Source organism: Salmo salar, chromosome ssa09, assembly GCF_905237065.1.
Source record: "Salmo salar chromosome ssa09, Ssal_v3.1, whole genome shotgun sequence".
Classification (NCBI taxonomy): Eukaryota; Metazoa; Chordata; class Actinopteri; order Salmoniformes; family Salmonidae; genus Salmo; species Salmo salar.
In genome coordinates, this window is record NC_059450.1 from 14,661,873 (window position 1) to 14,676,161 (window position 14,289).

The 14,289-nt window shown below is 41.8% G+C and overlaps 1 protein-coding gene across 1 annotated transcript in view; it reads left to right on the top strand.

Annotated features, from left to right (window-relative positions):
* The window catches only part of LOC106610770 (filamin-A-interacting protein 1), a 33,695-nt gene extending 28,696 nt beyond the window's left edge, over positions 1 to 4,999 (top strand). The window contains exons 5-6 of the mRNA XM_014210326.2: positions 1,015 to 3,871; positions 4,356 to 4,999. Coding sequence (XP_014065801.1) covers positions 1,015 to 3,871; positions 4,356 to 4,553 — 3,055 coding nt within the window. The 3' untranslated portion in view covers positions 4,554 to 4,999. The remainder of the gene's footprint in view (positions 1 to 1,014; positions 3,872 to 4,355) is intronic.
* The last annotated feature ends 9,290 nt before the right edge of the window (positions 5,000 to 14,289 follow it).

The following is a 14,289-nucleotide window of genomic DNA, read 5'->3' on the forward strand; positions in this document are numbered from 1 at the left end:
AATGGTGTCTAAGTTGTTTAGAGTTCAGCTGTTTCTGCTGACATGATATGGACTGTCGTCAGAATGTGTTTCTCGCTTGATATTGCACCTCAGTGTGAGATGAACTGTATTTTTATATATAGTGTGCACTTCAGGCAAAAGATGGAATGTTCCCAAGACAACTATCCATTCAGTGTCTTTTGCATGTAACTTGTTACAGGCTTCCTCTGTCTTCCTCATATGGACATGCACAGCAGAAAAAGAAGCAGAGAGAAAAGAAGATTGCTCAGTGGCGGTTTAGTCAAACTTTCAGTTTTCTCAGTCTTGATTCCAGAAGCAAGGATGGAAAACAGTGAGGGAGTTTTTGGCCATTTTTCCTAGTGTACTAGCTCTTTCAGTGTGCTGCAGTTCTTTGAACACAGAGGAAATCAAGCTCTATTACTGCATAATGGATGGTCAGGATAAAGCAGGATAAATAGAAAAATGTTGAACCATCAGTCTCTGATCTGACCATCACTGTGGTTCCCTGTGAACTTTTTTTTTTAAATGTATCCTGCTTTATCCTGACCATCCATTCTGCAGTAATAGAGCTTGATTTCCTCTGTGTTCATTTAACATCTACCAGGTTCATTAATTGGGAGCATGAGAAAATAATGTATATCTTTAGATTGATGTATGCATGCATTCATCACAAAGAGTATGTTGCAGCACTGAATACCAGTAGTTATATATTGTAAATAAATGGTATCTTAAACACTGTACCTTTCATGGCAGCTTACTGAACAATGAGTTCAATCACTTCTGTCATGTGAATCAAATGTTCTATGGTTTGACATTTCTGTAGAAATTCAAAACATGCTTGTGATACAAAGTATTAAGCTTGGCTAAAGTGAAACATTTAGACATTATATTTTTCTTTGTGATACAGTATGATACACCATATGAAACACTGTTACTTCCAGGATGTACAGTGCAACAAAACATTACACACATCCTTACTTATCCTTCATCTATAGTTTTTTTCTCTCTCCGCAGATTGAAGAGATTGCTGGAGAATGAGAAAGCCTACCAGGTGCGTAAAGAGAAGGAGCACACCAAGCGTCTGGAGAAGGTAAGAGAGGAGCTGGTCAAACTGAAGTCCTTTGCCATGATGCTGGTGGATGAGCGGCAACTCCACCTGGAGCAGATGGACCAGCAGAGCCAGAGGGTCCAGGAGCTGAAACAGCAGCTGCAGGAGAGGGAGCAGACCCTGAACGACACCAGCGGCCGAGCACAGGAGGACTGCCAGAGGGCCCTGAGCTTGGAAGGCAAGCTGAAGGAACACCAGGCCAAGTTCACCCAGGAGCAAGAGGAGATGACAGCCAAGCTGGTCAGCCAGGAGTGCCAGAACCACCAGCTGGATGCCAAGCTGTCTGGACTCACCCACAAGCTGGAGGAGAGCAACGCAGCACTGAGGAGGTCAGAAAAGGAGTTGCATGAGCTGAGGGATAAGATCAGCAAAGGGGAGTGTGGGAACTCTAACCTAATGACAGAACTGGAGAACTTCCGCAAACAGGTATTTGAGATGAAAGGGCAGGACGAGGAAATCACCAAGGCAGAGGTCCAGTACAGGGAGATGAGAAAGAGGCTGCAGGAAGAGGAGAGCCAAAGGAAAGAACTCAAACTGCAGGTGGAGAAGCTCCAGAGAAGGATGGTGAAGCTGGAGAGACTAGAGGGGGAGTTCGACGCCAGCAAGGCAGAGTGCTCCGAGTTACGCTCCACTCTGGAGAGAGGGAAGGGCATGTCGAAGGAGCTCACCGATGAACTGGTAGCAGTTAAGATACGCATGAAAGAGATGGAATCTTCTGAGCTGAGACTGGAAAAGACTGAGCAGAGCCTTAAAGATGACCTGGCGAAGCTGAAGTCATTCACTGTGGTAATGGTTGATGAGAGGAAAAATATGATGGAGAGAATGAAGTTAGAGGACAAGAATTATGATTTGAGTAAGATGTTCAAGGCTGAGCAGGGCAAGGTTATGGAAGTGACTGAGAGATTAATAGAGGAGAGTAAAAAGCTCCTGAAGTTGAAATCAGAGATGGAAGCCAAGGTAGGGATCCTCACCAGAGAGAAAGGAGAGCTTAGTACTAGGCTTGCATGTGAAATGGAAAAGAGTAAGGATCTTAGCTCGAAAGTCAGCCAAATGAACAAGAGGTTAGATGGATTGGAGGAGGAAGGAAATATTGGCAAAAAGAACAAAGCAAAGAGGGAACTGGGAAGCTTGTCAGATGGGGGTTCGAAAGAGTACAACAGGGTGAAGGAGCTAACATTTGAAATAGAGAGGTTAAAAAAACGCCTCAAGCAGCTGGAGGTTGTGGAGGGAGATTTGATAAAGACAGAGGATCAGTACGACCTGCTGGAGAAAAAGTTCATGACCGAACAAAACAAGGCCCACATTCTTTCCCAGCATGTGGAGGAGATGAAGAGTCAGATTGCCCTGAATAAAGGCATAGAGAAAGGAGAGGTGGAGAGCCAAGAAGTGGACCTACGACAGCGCTACAAGACGGAAGAGGCCAAAACCAGAGACTTGCAGAATGACATAGTAGCCCTCAAGGAGAAGATCCATGAGCTGATGAACAAAAAAGACCAGCTCTCTCAGCTCCAAGTGAACTACTCCTTCCTCCAGCAGAGGTTCCTAGAGGAAAAGGAGAAGAAGAACAAGATGAGCATTGAGGTCCTCCACCTCACCAAAGAGCTGGAGGTGACCAAGCGCCACAGCCGCACTCTACGACCCAGCCTGAATGGGAGGAGGATGGTGGACATCGCCATGGCGTCCACTGGAGTGCAGACTGATGCATTGGCCACTGAGATGGCAGAAGAGGACACCCCAGCTGTGTTCATCAGGAAGTCTGTCCAGGAAGAGAATCACATCATGAGTAACCTTCGACAGAAGTGCCTCAAGAAACCCACAGAGAAAGCTGGTGGTCAAGAACACTTCTCACTCTCTGCTGCAGCTGACTTCAGCATGAAGAAGTCTTGGATTCCATCGATGCGGAAGAGGGAAAATATTCCTCAGGGTGGTAATGTGGACAAGTCTGTGGCTATCAACAGTGAATCCATGCATTCTGAGCTGACCATGTCCCAAAAGGAAGGGCAGCCTTTACGCATCAGAGTGACCCCAGACCACCAGAACAGCATGGCTACCTTGGAGATCAGCAGTCCCACTGCTGAGGACCTTTACTCCAGCTCCAACCTCAGTCCCACCCTACAGGTCCACCAGAAGTCTCGGATTACCATCATTCCCACCCACACCCACACCACCACCTCTTCAAGGGGCAGAGCCAGCGCCGGGCCAGGGGGACCAGAGAGGGCCAAGTCCCCAGTCAGCATCACTACCATCTCCAGGGCCAAGTCGCCAGAGTGCAGCAGGGCCTCCTCATCTTCCTCCTCCTCTTCCTCCTCAGGCAGGCCCATGTCACCTATATCCATCATGACGGTCAGCACATCCATGCTGTCCAACATGTCCGCCTCCCCAGAGCTCCATGAGATGACCATGGCCCAGGCAATGTTCAAGGTGACCCCTGAGAAACAGATGGTCCCCACGCAGATCAGGAAGTACAACTCCAACGCCAGTATCATCACCACCACAGAGGACAATAAGATCCACATCCACCTGCATGGCTCCCAGTTCCATAAGGGCCCCTCTGAGAGCCACAACAACACAGGCCCCAAGGTGGTGGTTAGGCCTGTCGGCGTGGCAACGGAGTGTAACAGAGAGATGACGTTATCCACAGGCACAGTGTTGCGCTCCCCTCGCCACAGCACTGCAGCCCTCAAAACCACACCCAGTAAAATGATGAGCAGCATCACCATCACTCCAGTCACGTCCACCCCTGCCAGACCAACACAAGCTGTGGTGAGTCTCCTCAGAACACAAATTCCCCTGGCTATTATGTTAAACTGTAACTCACTCCTTCAAGCTTATACATTTTGATGTTGTATTAACCCTCTTCACCCCCAATTAAAGGAAATGTATAAAATTATTATGTTTATGAACTGGCAAAACAATAATTTTGGAAGATTGTGGACATGGACTTTCCTTTCTGTTACGTAGCATATTGATGGGCGACACGGTGCCGTCTCACTGAGCAGTCGGTATAATGAGGTCTTTGTTGGGTGGATGGATAGCCTGACAGAAACAGTACTCCTTCACTTGGTCTTGAAAGAAGGACTAAATATTTACAGGTCATATAGTAAATGTTCTCGAAGGGAAATGTTGTCATATATTTTCCCTTATTAATTGATCATTTTCTTCTACCCCCCCTTCTACCCCTCTCTGTTGTGGCCTCTCCTCTCACCCTTGCCTCTTTCTATCCTCTCTCTATCCCTGCATCTCCCAGCCTGGGCATGATGCCCACCCATCCCGGGCAGGGCTCACCCGTATCCCCATCTCCAAGAGCCTGAAGACGGGCAAAACCATGCTGGGAGTTCTGGGGATGTCTGGAGGAATGAGAGCAGAGAGCCAGTCCATGAGGATAGAGCTTAAGAAATCCACAATCAGCAGCACAACAGCCTTTCAAAATGGAGGGAAAAGCTGATAGAGTCAGAGACACTAACAGGGAACATTAATCAAACAAGTTGCCAACCATGGTAGTGTTCTATGGGTCAGAGGTGCTCAGTGTAAAAGTTCCAATGAAGTACCCTGAGACAGAGATAGGGATATTCAGACAAGAGAAAGTAATTTGGCTACTCTCTGTTGAGCAGAAGGCTGAGTTGACCATTGTGTTTTCGTCCAACCGAAAATGTTGTACTTGAAATTATGTATATATATTTTTTAAACAAATTCTATTCTGTTTTCATGTCGATGAAATCACCTTAACTGCTTTCTTAGATAACCATTGGCATGTGTGCGTTTTTTAAGGGAATATAGCCAATGTGGATTGCTAGGTAATGCTGCTACTAACTGCTTTATGTATTAGTTATGTACTGAGAGACAGATATTTAAAAGAGAGTATTTGAATAAAAGTGTTTTTATGCAGAAAAATCCACTTCTGGATATGGGCAAATTCACTCTGGGCAAGTGGCCTGTGCGGCAAAAATAAAATCGCTAACATCCCTGCTACTTCAGCCATATGCTATGTTAAAGAAAAAGCTCACTAAATGATTGGATTAAGTTTGGAAGGATTTTCCAGAGTCATACAGTACCTCAATAGGATAGAGTGTCAAGTGGCACAACCATTGGTGCCATGAGGTCAAAGTGTGAGGGAGATGGCAGGCCAGAGAGCTGTTGAGTGAGTGGTCCAGGCCCCTAGCTTGGAGGCTTTGAGTTGGTCCCATCAGTGTAATGCATTGTAGGGTATCTGCTGCCCCATGGACCTGCTGTTAGTGGGAAATATGTTAGCAGGAGATCAACAGAGAAAGCTATGATTGGCTGACACAGTCTTGGAGTTAAACCTCATGTAGTCTAAAACAATATTCACCTGCTTTCATGGAGAAAGAATTCACTCCTTTGGGGCAACTGCCAGAGTTCCCCAGATATCTGTTACAGGTTCCAGTTTTGGGAATGGTGCAGCAGATAATAGTTCCTGTAACACAGGATAAATGATGAAACAGGAGAACGTGGCTTCACTTTCAAAGGTTCTCTGCATTATTTTATTCAACTTTCTCTCAAGTGCAAATCGTCTTTTTCTGTCTTTTCATTGTGTTTCAAATTTTTTTTATTTTTTTTATTTTTTTAAGTGTATTTAATAATGTTTCATAAATCCTTGACATATTACTTCATAAACATATCAAAAATACATCAATTTACACATTAAAATGATTAAATTCCAATCTAATTTACATTTGAAAATGCATTACATTTATTCCCCAAACACATTTACTCTTAACTTGAAATAACCTGTTTAGGTTATAATTATGTAGTTGACTATAGCCCACTGTAGCCCCATAGGAGACTCTAAAACATGAAAGCCTTCAAAGAATGGTATAACTCATTAGAAGTTACTTCGTACCCATACATTCACCCAGTGTAAGAAGGACTAATAGAAAGACAAGACTATTGAAAATGACATTAATGTTAATTATTGGAAAATGACTGAACAAGCTAGCATAGCGCTAACCGAAGCAAGCAACCAACTGGCCAGAGCTAGCAAACAGATAACCCGAGCTAGACTCTTTCCTAAATCTAACCACTTTTCTAACATTTACAGTACACCAATTACAAAGTTCTTAAACATCACAGTTACAACATAAAATTCTCTAAACCCTGAGGATATAAGTGTCTTTTTCAAAAATACAAATGTTCAGGAGTTAATGATACATTTTTTTCTAGATCAAAGGAGTGCACCGCCATCATTTCATTTTACCCTCGGCATGCATTTTCTGTCTAGTACCAAGTTGTACAATTAGTATGTTGTTCAAAACCATTACATTTACTTCAACAGACAAGTTACAAACTATATTGTGGTATTCAGTGTATTTTTTCACTTCAACAGACAAGTTACGAAACTATATTGTGGTATTCAGTGTATTTTTGCACTTTTCTGATCTGTAACATAGGATAAATGATAAAGTAGGAGAACATGGCTTCTCTTTCAAAGGTTCTCTCAATTATGAGAACACAGGTGCAGGATCGCATATGGTCCCAGTGTGCAGCGAACACGTCTCACTGCCCCCTACTGGCCAACAGTAGTATAAATGCATCTCAATGGCAAAACCTTGGAGGACTGACCTTTCAGTAAAAGCATTCTTCCAAAATACAAAGAAACAATACATAAACACAAATGCGACCATACATTTTGTGTGCATCACATCTCCATACACCCCCATCGGTGGAGGTGGTGGTACAAGCTTGTTCTGTAAAACACCTCAACACATTTTCAAAATTGTTAGTAACATTATCACAGTTTAAATACATTGGTCATTCACTCATTTAGATTTAATTGAAAATCTCAGCCTTGGGCTCAGTTTTGTCAACCCACTTGTGCAAAGTTGGATCCCAGACAATCTTTTTTCTGTTTTTTTATTTATTTTACCCCTTTTCCTCCCCAATTGGTAGTTACAGTCTTGTCCCATTGCTACAACTCCCCTACGGACTTGGGAGAGGCGAACGGCGAGAGCCATTCGTCCTCCGAAACAACCCTGCCAAGCCGGACTGCTTCTTGACACACTGCTTGGTTAACCAGTCGCACCAATGTGTCAGAGGAAACACCGTCCAGCTGGCAACCAAAGTCAGCTTGCAGGCACCCGGCCTGCCACAAGGAGTCGCGAGAGCGAGATGGGACAAGGAAATCCCGTCCGGCTAAACTCTCCCCTAAACCAGACAATGCTGGACCAATTGTGCGCCGCCTTATGGGTCTGAATTGATGGGTGGACCTACGGTAGCTACAGGACAGCATCTTAATCTTACAGCTACAGTCAGGGATCTGGGAATAATGATCATTTCCATTTATTCTATTCTTAGATAATATAATAGATAAATGTACATCAAATGAATTATTTGTCGTGCCTCATTTTAGGAGGATCAGATTGTGACAGGTCTTCCTCACGTTTTTGTTTAGCATGTTTTGTGTCATCGGGAAAAGCCTCTATTAACCCTTGATACAGTTTGGAAATCAACTTTGGAGGTTTGTCAGACTGACTTATTAAAATAGTATCTGGCTTGTCTAGTGTTTGTCTAGAGAGTAAACACTAGACAAGCCAGATACTATTTTAAGTCAGTCTGACAAACCTCCAAATGTGATTTCCAAACTTTATCAAGGATTGATAGAGGTTTTTCCCGATGACACAAAACATGCTAAACAAAAACGTTAGGGAGACCTGGGAGAAGCTATTGATGAAGATGAATGGATACAGATATGGACAATCATGTTCATATAATCTCAGACATAAATTAGTGCAGTTTAAGACCATCCATAGAATGTACTATATGCCAGTGAAACTGAATATCATGCACTCAGGAATTGTACTATTCTGCAGGAGGTGTAAAGCACAAAAGGGGACATACAGTGCATTTGGAAATTATTTAGACTTCTTGACTTTTTCCAAATGTTGTTACGTTTTTTCCCCCCCTCATAAATCTACTCTGCAGGTCCTCTCAAGGTCTGTCAGGTTGGATGGGGAGCGTAGCTGCACAGCAACTTTCAGGTCTCTCCAGAGATGTTTGATCGGGTTCAAGTCCGGGCTCTTACTGGGCCATTCAAGGACATTCAGAGACTTGTCCCGAAGCCAATTCTACATTGTCTTGGCTGTGTGCTTAGGGTCATTGTCCTGTTGGAAGGTGAACCTTTTCCCCAGTATGAAGGCCTGAGCGCTCGAGCAGGTTTCCATCAAGGATCTCTCTGTACTTTGTTAATATTTCCCTCGATCCTGACTAGTCTCCCAGTCCCTGCTGCTGGAAGACACCCCCACAGCTGATGCTGCCACCACCATGCTTCACAGTAGAGATGGTGCCAGGTTTCCTCCAGATGTGACGCTTGGCATTCAGGCTTCTTCAGGCTAGGGTCTATTTTTCTCCACTTCCTGTCTGACTGACGTGCCCAAAGTAAACTGCCTGTTACTCAGGCCCAGAAGCCAGGATATGCATATAATTGGTACCATTGGATAGAAAACACTTTGAAGTTTGTAGAAATGTTAAAATAATGTATGAGACTATAACACAATTGATATGGTAGGAGTAAATCCAAAGAAAAACCAACCGGAATGTTTTGTTTTTGAAAGCCCACGCCCACGCTATGGGGCATATGCAATTCCAGCTCCCAGATTGCAATTCCTATGGCTTCAACTAGATGTCAACAGTCTTTTGTTTGAATTTTGAGTTTTGGTACTGGGAGTCAGAGTTGGAAAGCAGTCTGTGCGTGCGCGACGAAGAGGACACGCACCTGCTTATTTTGCTTTTCTATTGAACATACTTTTTTCCGTATGAAATATTATAGTTTAATTACATTTTAGGGTACCTGAGGATTAAAAATAAACATATTTTGACTTGTTTTTTGGATTCCTTTCTCTGCATGTTGAACGAGTGGTTTACTCAAATCGATGGCGCCAACTAAACTGACTTTTTGGGATATAAAGAAGGATTTTATCTAACTAAGCGACCATGCATGTTGTACGTGGGACCCTTTGGATTGCAAATCAGAGGAAGATTTTCCAAAATTAAGTGAATATTTAATCGCTCTTTGTGATTTTATGAAGCCTGTGCTGGTTGAAAAATATTTTGATGTGGGGCGCTTCATCAAACAATCGCATGGCATGCTTTCGCTGTAAAGCCTATTGTAAATTAGACAATGCAGTTAGATGAACAAGACTTTAAGCTTTTAACCGATAAGACACTTATATGTACCTGAATGTTTAATATGCATAATTTTTATGATTATTTATTTGAATTGTGCGGCCTCCAATTTCGCCAGAAGTTGTCGACAGGTGTCCCGCTGGCGGTTCAATCTTGGTTTCATCAGATCAGAGAATCTTGTTTCTCATGGTTTGCAGTCTTCAGGTGACTTTTGACAAACTCCAAGCGGGCTGTCATGTGCCTTTTACTGAGGAGTGACTTCCATCTGGCCACTCTACCGTAAAGCCTGATTGGTGGAGTGCTGCAGAGATGGTTATCCTTTTGGAAGGTTCTCCCATCTCCACAGAGGAACTCTGGAGCTTTATCAGAGTGACCATCAGGTTCTTGGTCACCTCCCTAACCATGGCCCTTCTCCCCCGATAGCTCAATTTGGAAGGAGGCCAGCTCTAGGAAAAGTCTTGATGGTTCCAAACTTCTTCCATTTAAGAATGATGGAGGCCACTATGTTCTCTGCCTCGACACAATCCTGTCTCAGAGTTCTACAGACAATTCCTTCGATCTCATGGCTTGATTTTTGGTCTAACATGCACTGTCAACTGTTGGACCTTATGTAGACAGGTGTGTGCCTTTCCAAATCATGTCCAATCATTATAATTTACCCCAGGTGGACTCCAATCAAGTTGTAGAAACATCTCAAGGATGATCAATGGAAACAGGGTGAACCTGATCTCAATTTCGAGTCTCATAGCAAAGGGTCTGAATTCTGATGTAAATAAGGTATTTCTTAAATCTTGTTTTTACTTTGTCATTATGGGGTATTGTGTGTAGATTGATTCAATATTAAATCAATTTTAGAATAAGGCTATAACGTAATTTTGGGGGGAAAAAGTCAAGGGGTCTGAATACTTTTCAAATGCACTGTATTTGCATATGTTGTGGACTTGTGAAGGCTGGCGGAATTCTGGCAAAGAGTATTTTCTTTAATCTCATTATGTCTACAGATTCTCCCTTCTCCCTGATTTTGTTTGCTTGGAAATGTTGATACTGGTGACTGTTATCAGAAGAAACTGTGTAACCTAGCATTTATAGTGGCTAATAAATGCATTGCCTGTAACGGCTGTCTTCGTGAAGAGAGGACCAAGGCGCAGCGGGTTGCGTGCTCAACATTATAATTTATTAAATGTGAACACCAAAAACAATAAACAAAGAAACGACGACATGAAACAGTTTTGCAGGCTACACCAACGCAATGCAAAAACAACTACCCACCATTAACAAACAAAACACATCCCTATATATAGGACTCTCAATCAAAGGCAACTACAAACACCTGCCTTCAATTGAGAGTCCAACACCCAATTACCTAACATAGAAATTACTACACTAGAAAGAACATAGAAATACAAAAACATAGAACATAACCCAAAACCCAGAAATAATAAATCAAACACCCTTCTAAACAAACCACCACCCCGAACCACATAAAACAAATACCCTCTGCCACGTCCTGAACAAACTACAATCACAAATAACCCCTATACTGGTCAGGACGTGACATTGCCATTAATTGGAAGGATGGTTATCCTCCCACAATGTATGGAAGAAGTTATGTTATGTATGTATGTCAAGTTATGTACAGTATCACTAGATTTGTTATAAGAATAAAGGTATACTGTGCTACTTTCATAAGGTCTGGATGCCTTATATGGAATACTGTACGACAAAAGGAGTCTGTATTGAAAACATGCCCACATCAGGGGAGATACCTATTTAGGCAATCCCTAGCTGCTGGGCTTCTCAGTCCTAGCCCTGGGGGTCTGCTTTACTGTTGTCTCTCTGGCCTTGGTCTAACACACCTGAAACCAATAATTAATGTTTCACTAAGATCCTAATGCTGAGACGGGGTGACCCAGCTATATTGTGTGCAAGTAAAAAGTGCTCTACAGTACTATTAGGCATATAATATGAATTATATGGAGGGTGTATTGTTCCTGTGTGTTAATGTGTAGATGCATGTGTGTTTTCATTCAACTTTTGTTTTCCAAACCTTTCCATTGAGACATAAAAAAAATGGAAAGGAAGTTGGTGAGAGAGTTCAGTTATTGACTAGACGAGTGGGGGTTGGCGTGAAGGCAGCTCAGGTTGGCTGGGCGATCTGGCTGAAATTTGATATAGAGGATGAACCTCTTACATCTAGACGTTCCGCTAGCGGAACACCTGCTCCAATATCCAATGATAGGCGTGGCGCGAATTACAAATTCCTCAAAAATCCAAAAACTTCAATTTTTCAAACATATGACTATTTTACACCATTTTAAAGACAAGACTCTCCTTTATCTAACCACACTGTCCGATTTCAAGAAGGCTTTACAGCGAAAGCAAAACATTAGATTATGTCAGCAGAGTACCCAGCCAGAAATAATCAGACACCCATTTTTCAAGCTAGCATATAATGTCACAAAAAACAAAACCACAGCTAAATGCAGCACTAACCTTTGATGATCTTCATCAGATGACACGCCTAGGACATTATGTTATACAATACATGCATGTTTTGTTCAATCAAGTTCATATTTATATCAAAAACCAGCTTTTTACATTAGCATGTGACGTTCAGAACTAGCATTCCCACCGAACACTTCCGGTGAATTTACTAAATTACTCACGATAAACGTTCACAAAAAGCATAACAATTATTTTAAGAATTATAGATACAGAACTCCTTTATGCAATCGAGGTGTCCGATTTTAAAATAGCTTTTCGGTGAAAGCACATTTTGCAATATTCTGAGTAGATAGCTCGCCATCACAGGCTAGCTATTTTGACACCCACCAAGTTTGACCCTCACCAAACTCAGATTTACTATAAGAAAAATTGGATTACCTTTGCTGTTCTTCGTCAGAATGCACTCCCGGGACTTCTACTTCAATAACAAATGTTGATTTGGTTCAAAATAATCCATAGTTATATCCAAATAGCGGCGTTTTGTTGTGCGTTCAAGACACTATCCGGAGGGTGACGAAGGGTTACGCGCCCGACGCGTTTCATGACAAAAGAATTCAAAATATTCCATTACCGTACTTCGAAGCATGTCAAACGCTGTTTAAAATCAATTTTTATGCGATTTTTCTCGTAAAAAAGTGCTAATATTCCGACCGGGAGTCGTTGTTTTCAGTCTTATCAATCATTTAACATATTTAATCATCTCTTACCTAGCTTGATGACTGTGGGCATTATTGCTTACTTTTTGTTGTTCTAAATATAGATGGCTAGAAGGGCCATGGGTCATATTAAATTGTGTAGAAATGCAGGAAATGTGCTTTAGATGCCCCCAAAAATGGGAGGACCCCAGACCCCCTTCCAAATTATGTCCACCTCTGCAAATAGCACTGCTAGGTGAATTAAAAAGTCATAGTCAATCGATCAATAATATAATAGTCTCTGAGCAAAAACAATTATTTTGAATTTACAATATGTAGAATCTATGAGAATAGAGAGGTTTAGAACTTCTGTGAAACATCACAGCACAGTTGAAAAATATATGGCAAATAGAAATCAAAACTGGATGGTGTTCAGAGAAAGATTGGAGGGGTTGAGTGGAGCTGAATGGGACTAAAAACAAACAAAAGATAACTATTGTAAAATATACTATGGCTGTCAAATCTATATGTAAGTGTTATTGTCCATTAGTTTACTCCAATTAGGGGAGAGATGGTATTAGGGGAAAAGGAAAATACATATTTTTAAATATATATTTACAAAGAAATATATGGGGGATTGGAAATGATGCAGACAATTACATTGATTGAAGCCACCATCTATCTGCAATATAGCAGCCCCTAAATGTTTTAAATAAATAATAATAATAATTCTATCCCCACCACTTCTAAAACCAAAGTTACGCCCCTGGGACAAGGTATGACAGAAATCCATGCATTGGTTTTGTTGTCCACTGTTTCAAATGCTAACTTTTTAGCATTTGCTGCACAAATCCAATGCAAATCAATGGTACCTATATTAGCATTTCCGTGCTTCATATCCAAATCATCTATAAGTAATATCATTGAGTTACAAAATTAATTTTTATCAGTGGAGGCTGTTGAGGGAAGTACGGCACATAATAATGGCTGGAACGAAGCGAATGGAATGGCATCAAACACATGGAAACCATGTTTGATGTACTGTATTTGATACCATTCCACTTATTCCGCTTTGTGCCGCAAATGCTAAAAAGTTTTCATTTGAAACAGTGGACAAAAAAACCAACACATGGATTTCTCTCATTCCTTGTCCATAGACTAAATCATCTGGAACAGCGCCATCTAGTGGTAATATCAGGATGTAGAATGGGACATAAACCCAACAACTTCAATGACTAATTTATCTGAACACATACATTGCATAGGTTGAAGAAACAATACCCTGAGCCATACTACTTTTCAGACATATAAAACTGAAACTATATAGTTGTTGTTGGGGTGTGATTGGCGTGGGGTCTGAAGGGTCTGTGGGTGGCTTTTGAACATTTCTTTGGATTCCTGATGTCTAACTCATTGTGTCACGACTTCCGCCGAAGTTGGTCCCTCTCCTTGTTCGGATGGCGTTCGGCGGTCGACGTCACCGGCCTTCTAGCCATCGCCAATCCACTTTTCATTTTCCATTTGTTTTGTCTTTGTTTTACACACCTGGTTTCACTTCCCCAATTACTTGTTCATTATTTAACCCTCTGTTCCCCCATGTTTTTTTGTGAGTGATTGTTTGTATGTTTTACGGTCCGTTATGTGGGCTTGCGTTAGTGTATTGTATTTGCCTATTTTGAGTAAATTACGTTTATTTACTCATATCTGCTGTCCTGCGCCTAACTCCTCTACACAAGCTACACTCAGACCACATTACACATTGTTCGAAAAAAGTCTGATCCAAATCAGATGTTAGGTACTATATTTATTGAATATTATATGAATCCCATAAATTAAAATGGCCAGATTTGGGTGCAATCAAATAGCTTAATTTCTCAGAGATCAAATTATATTTCAACAAAAGAA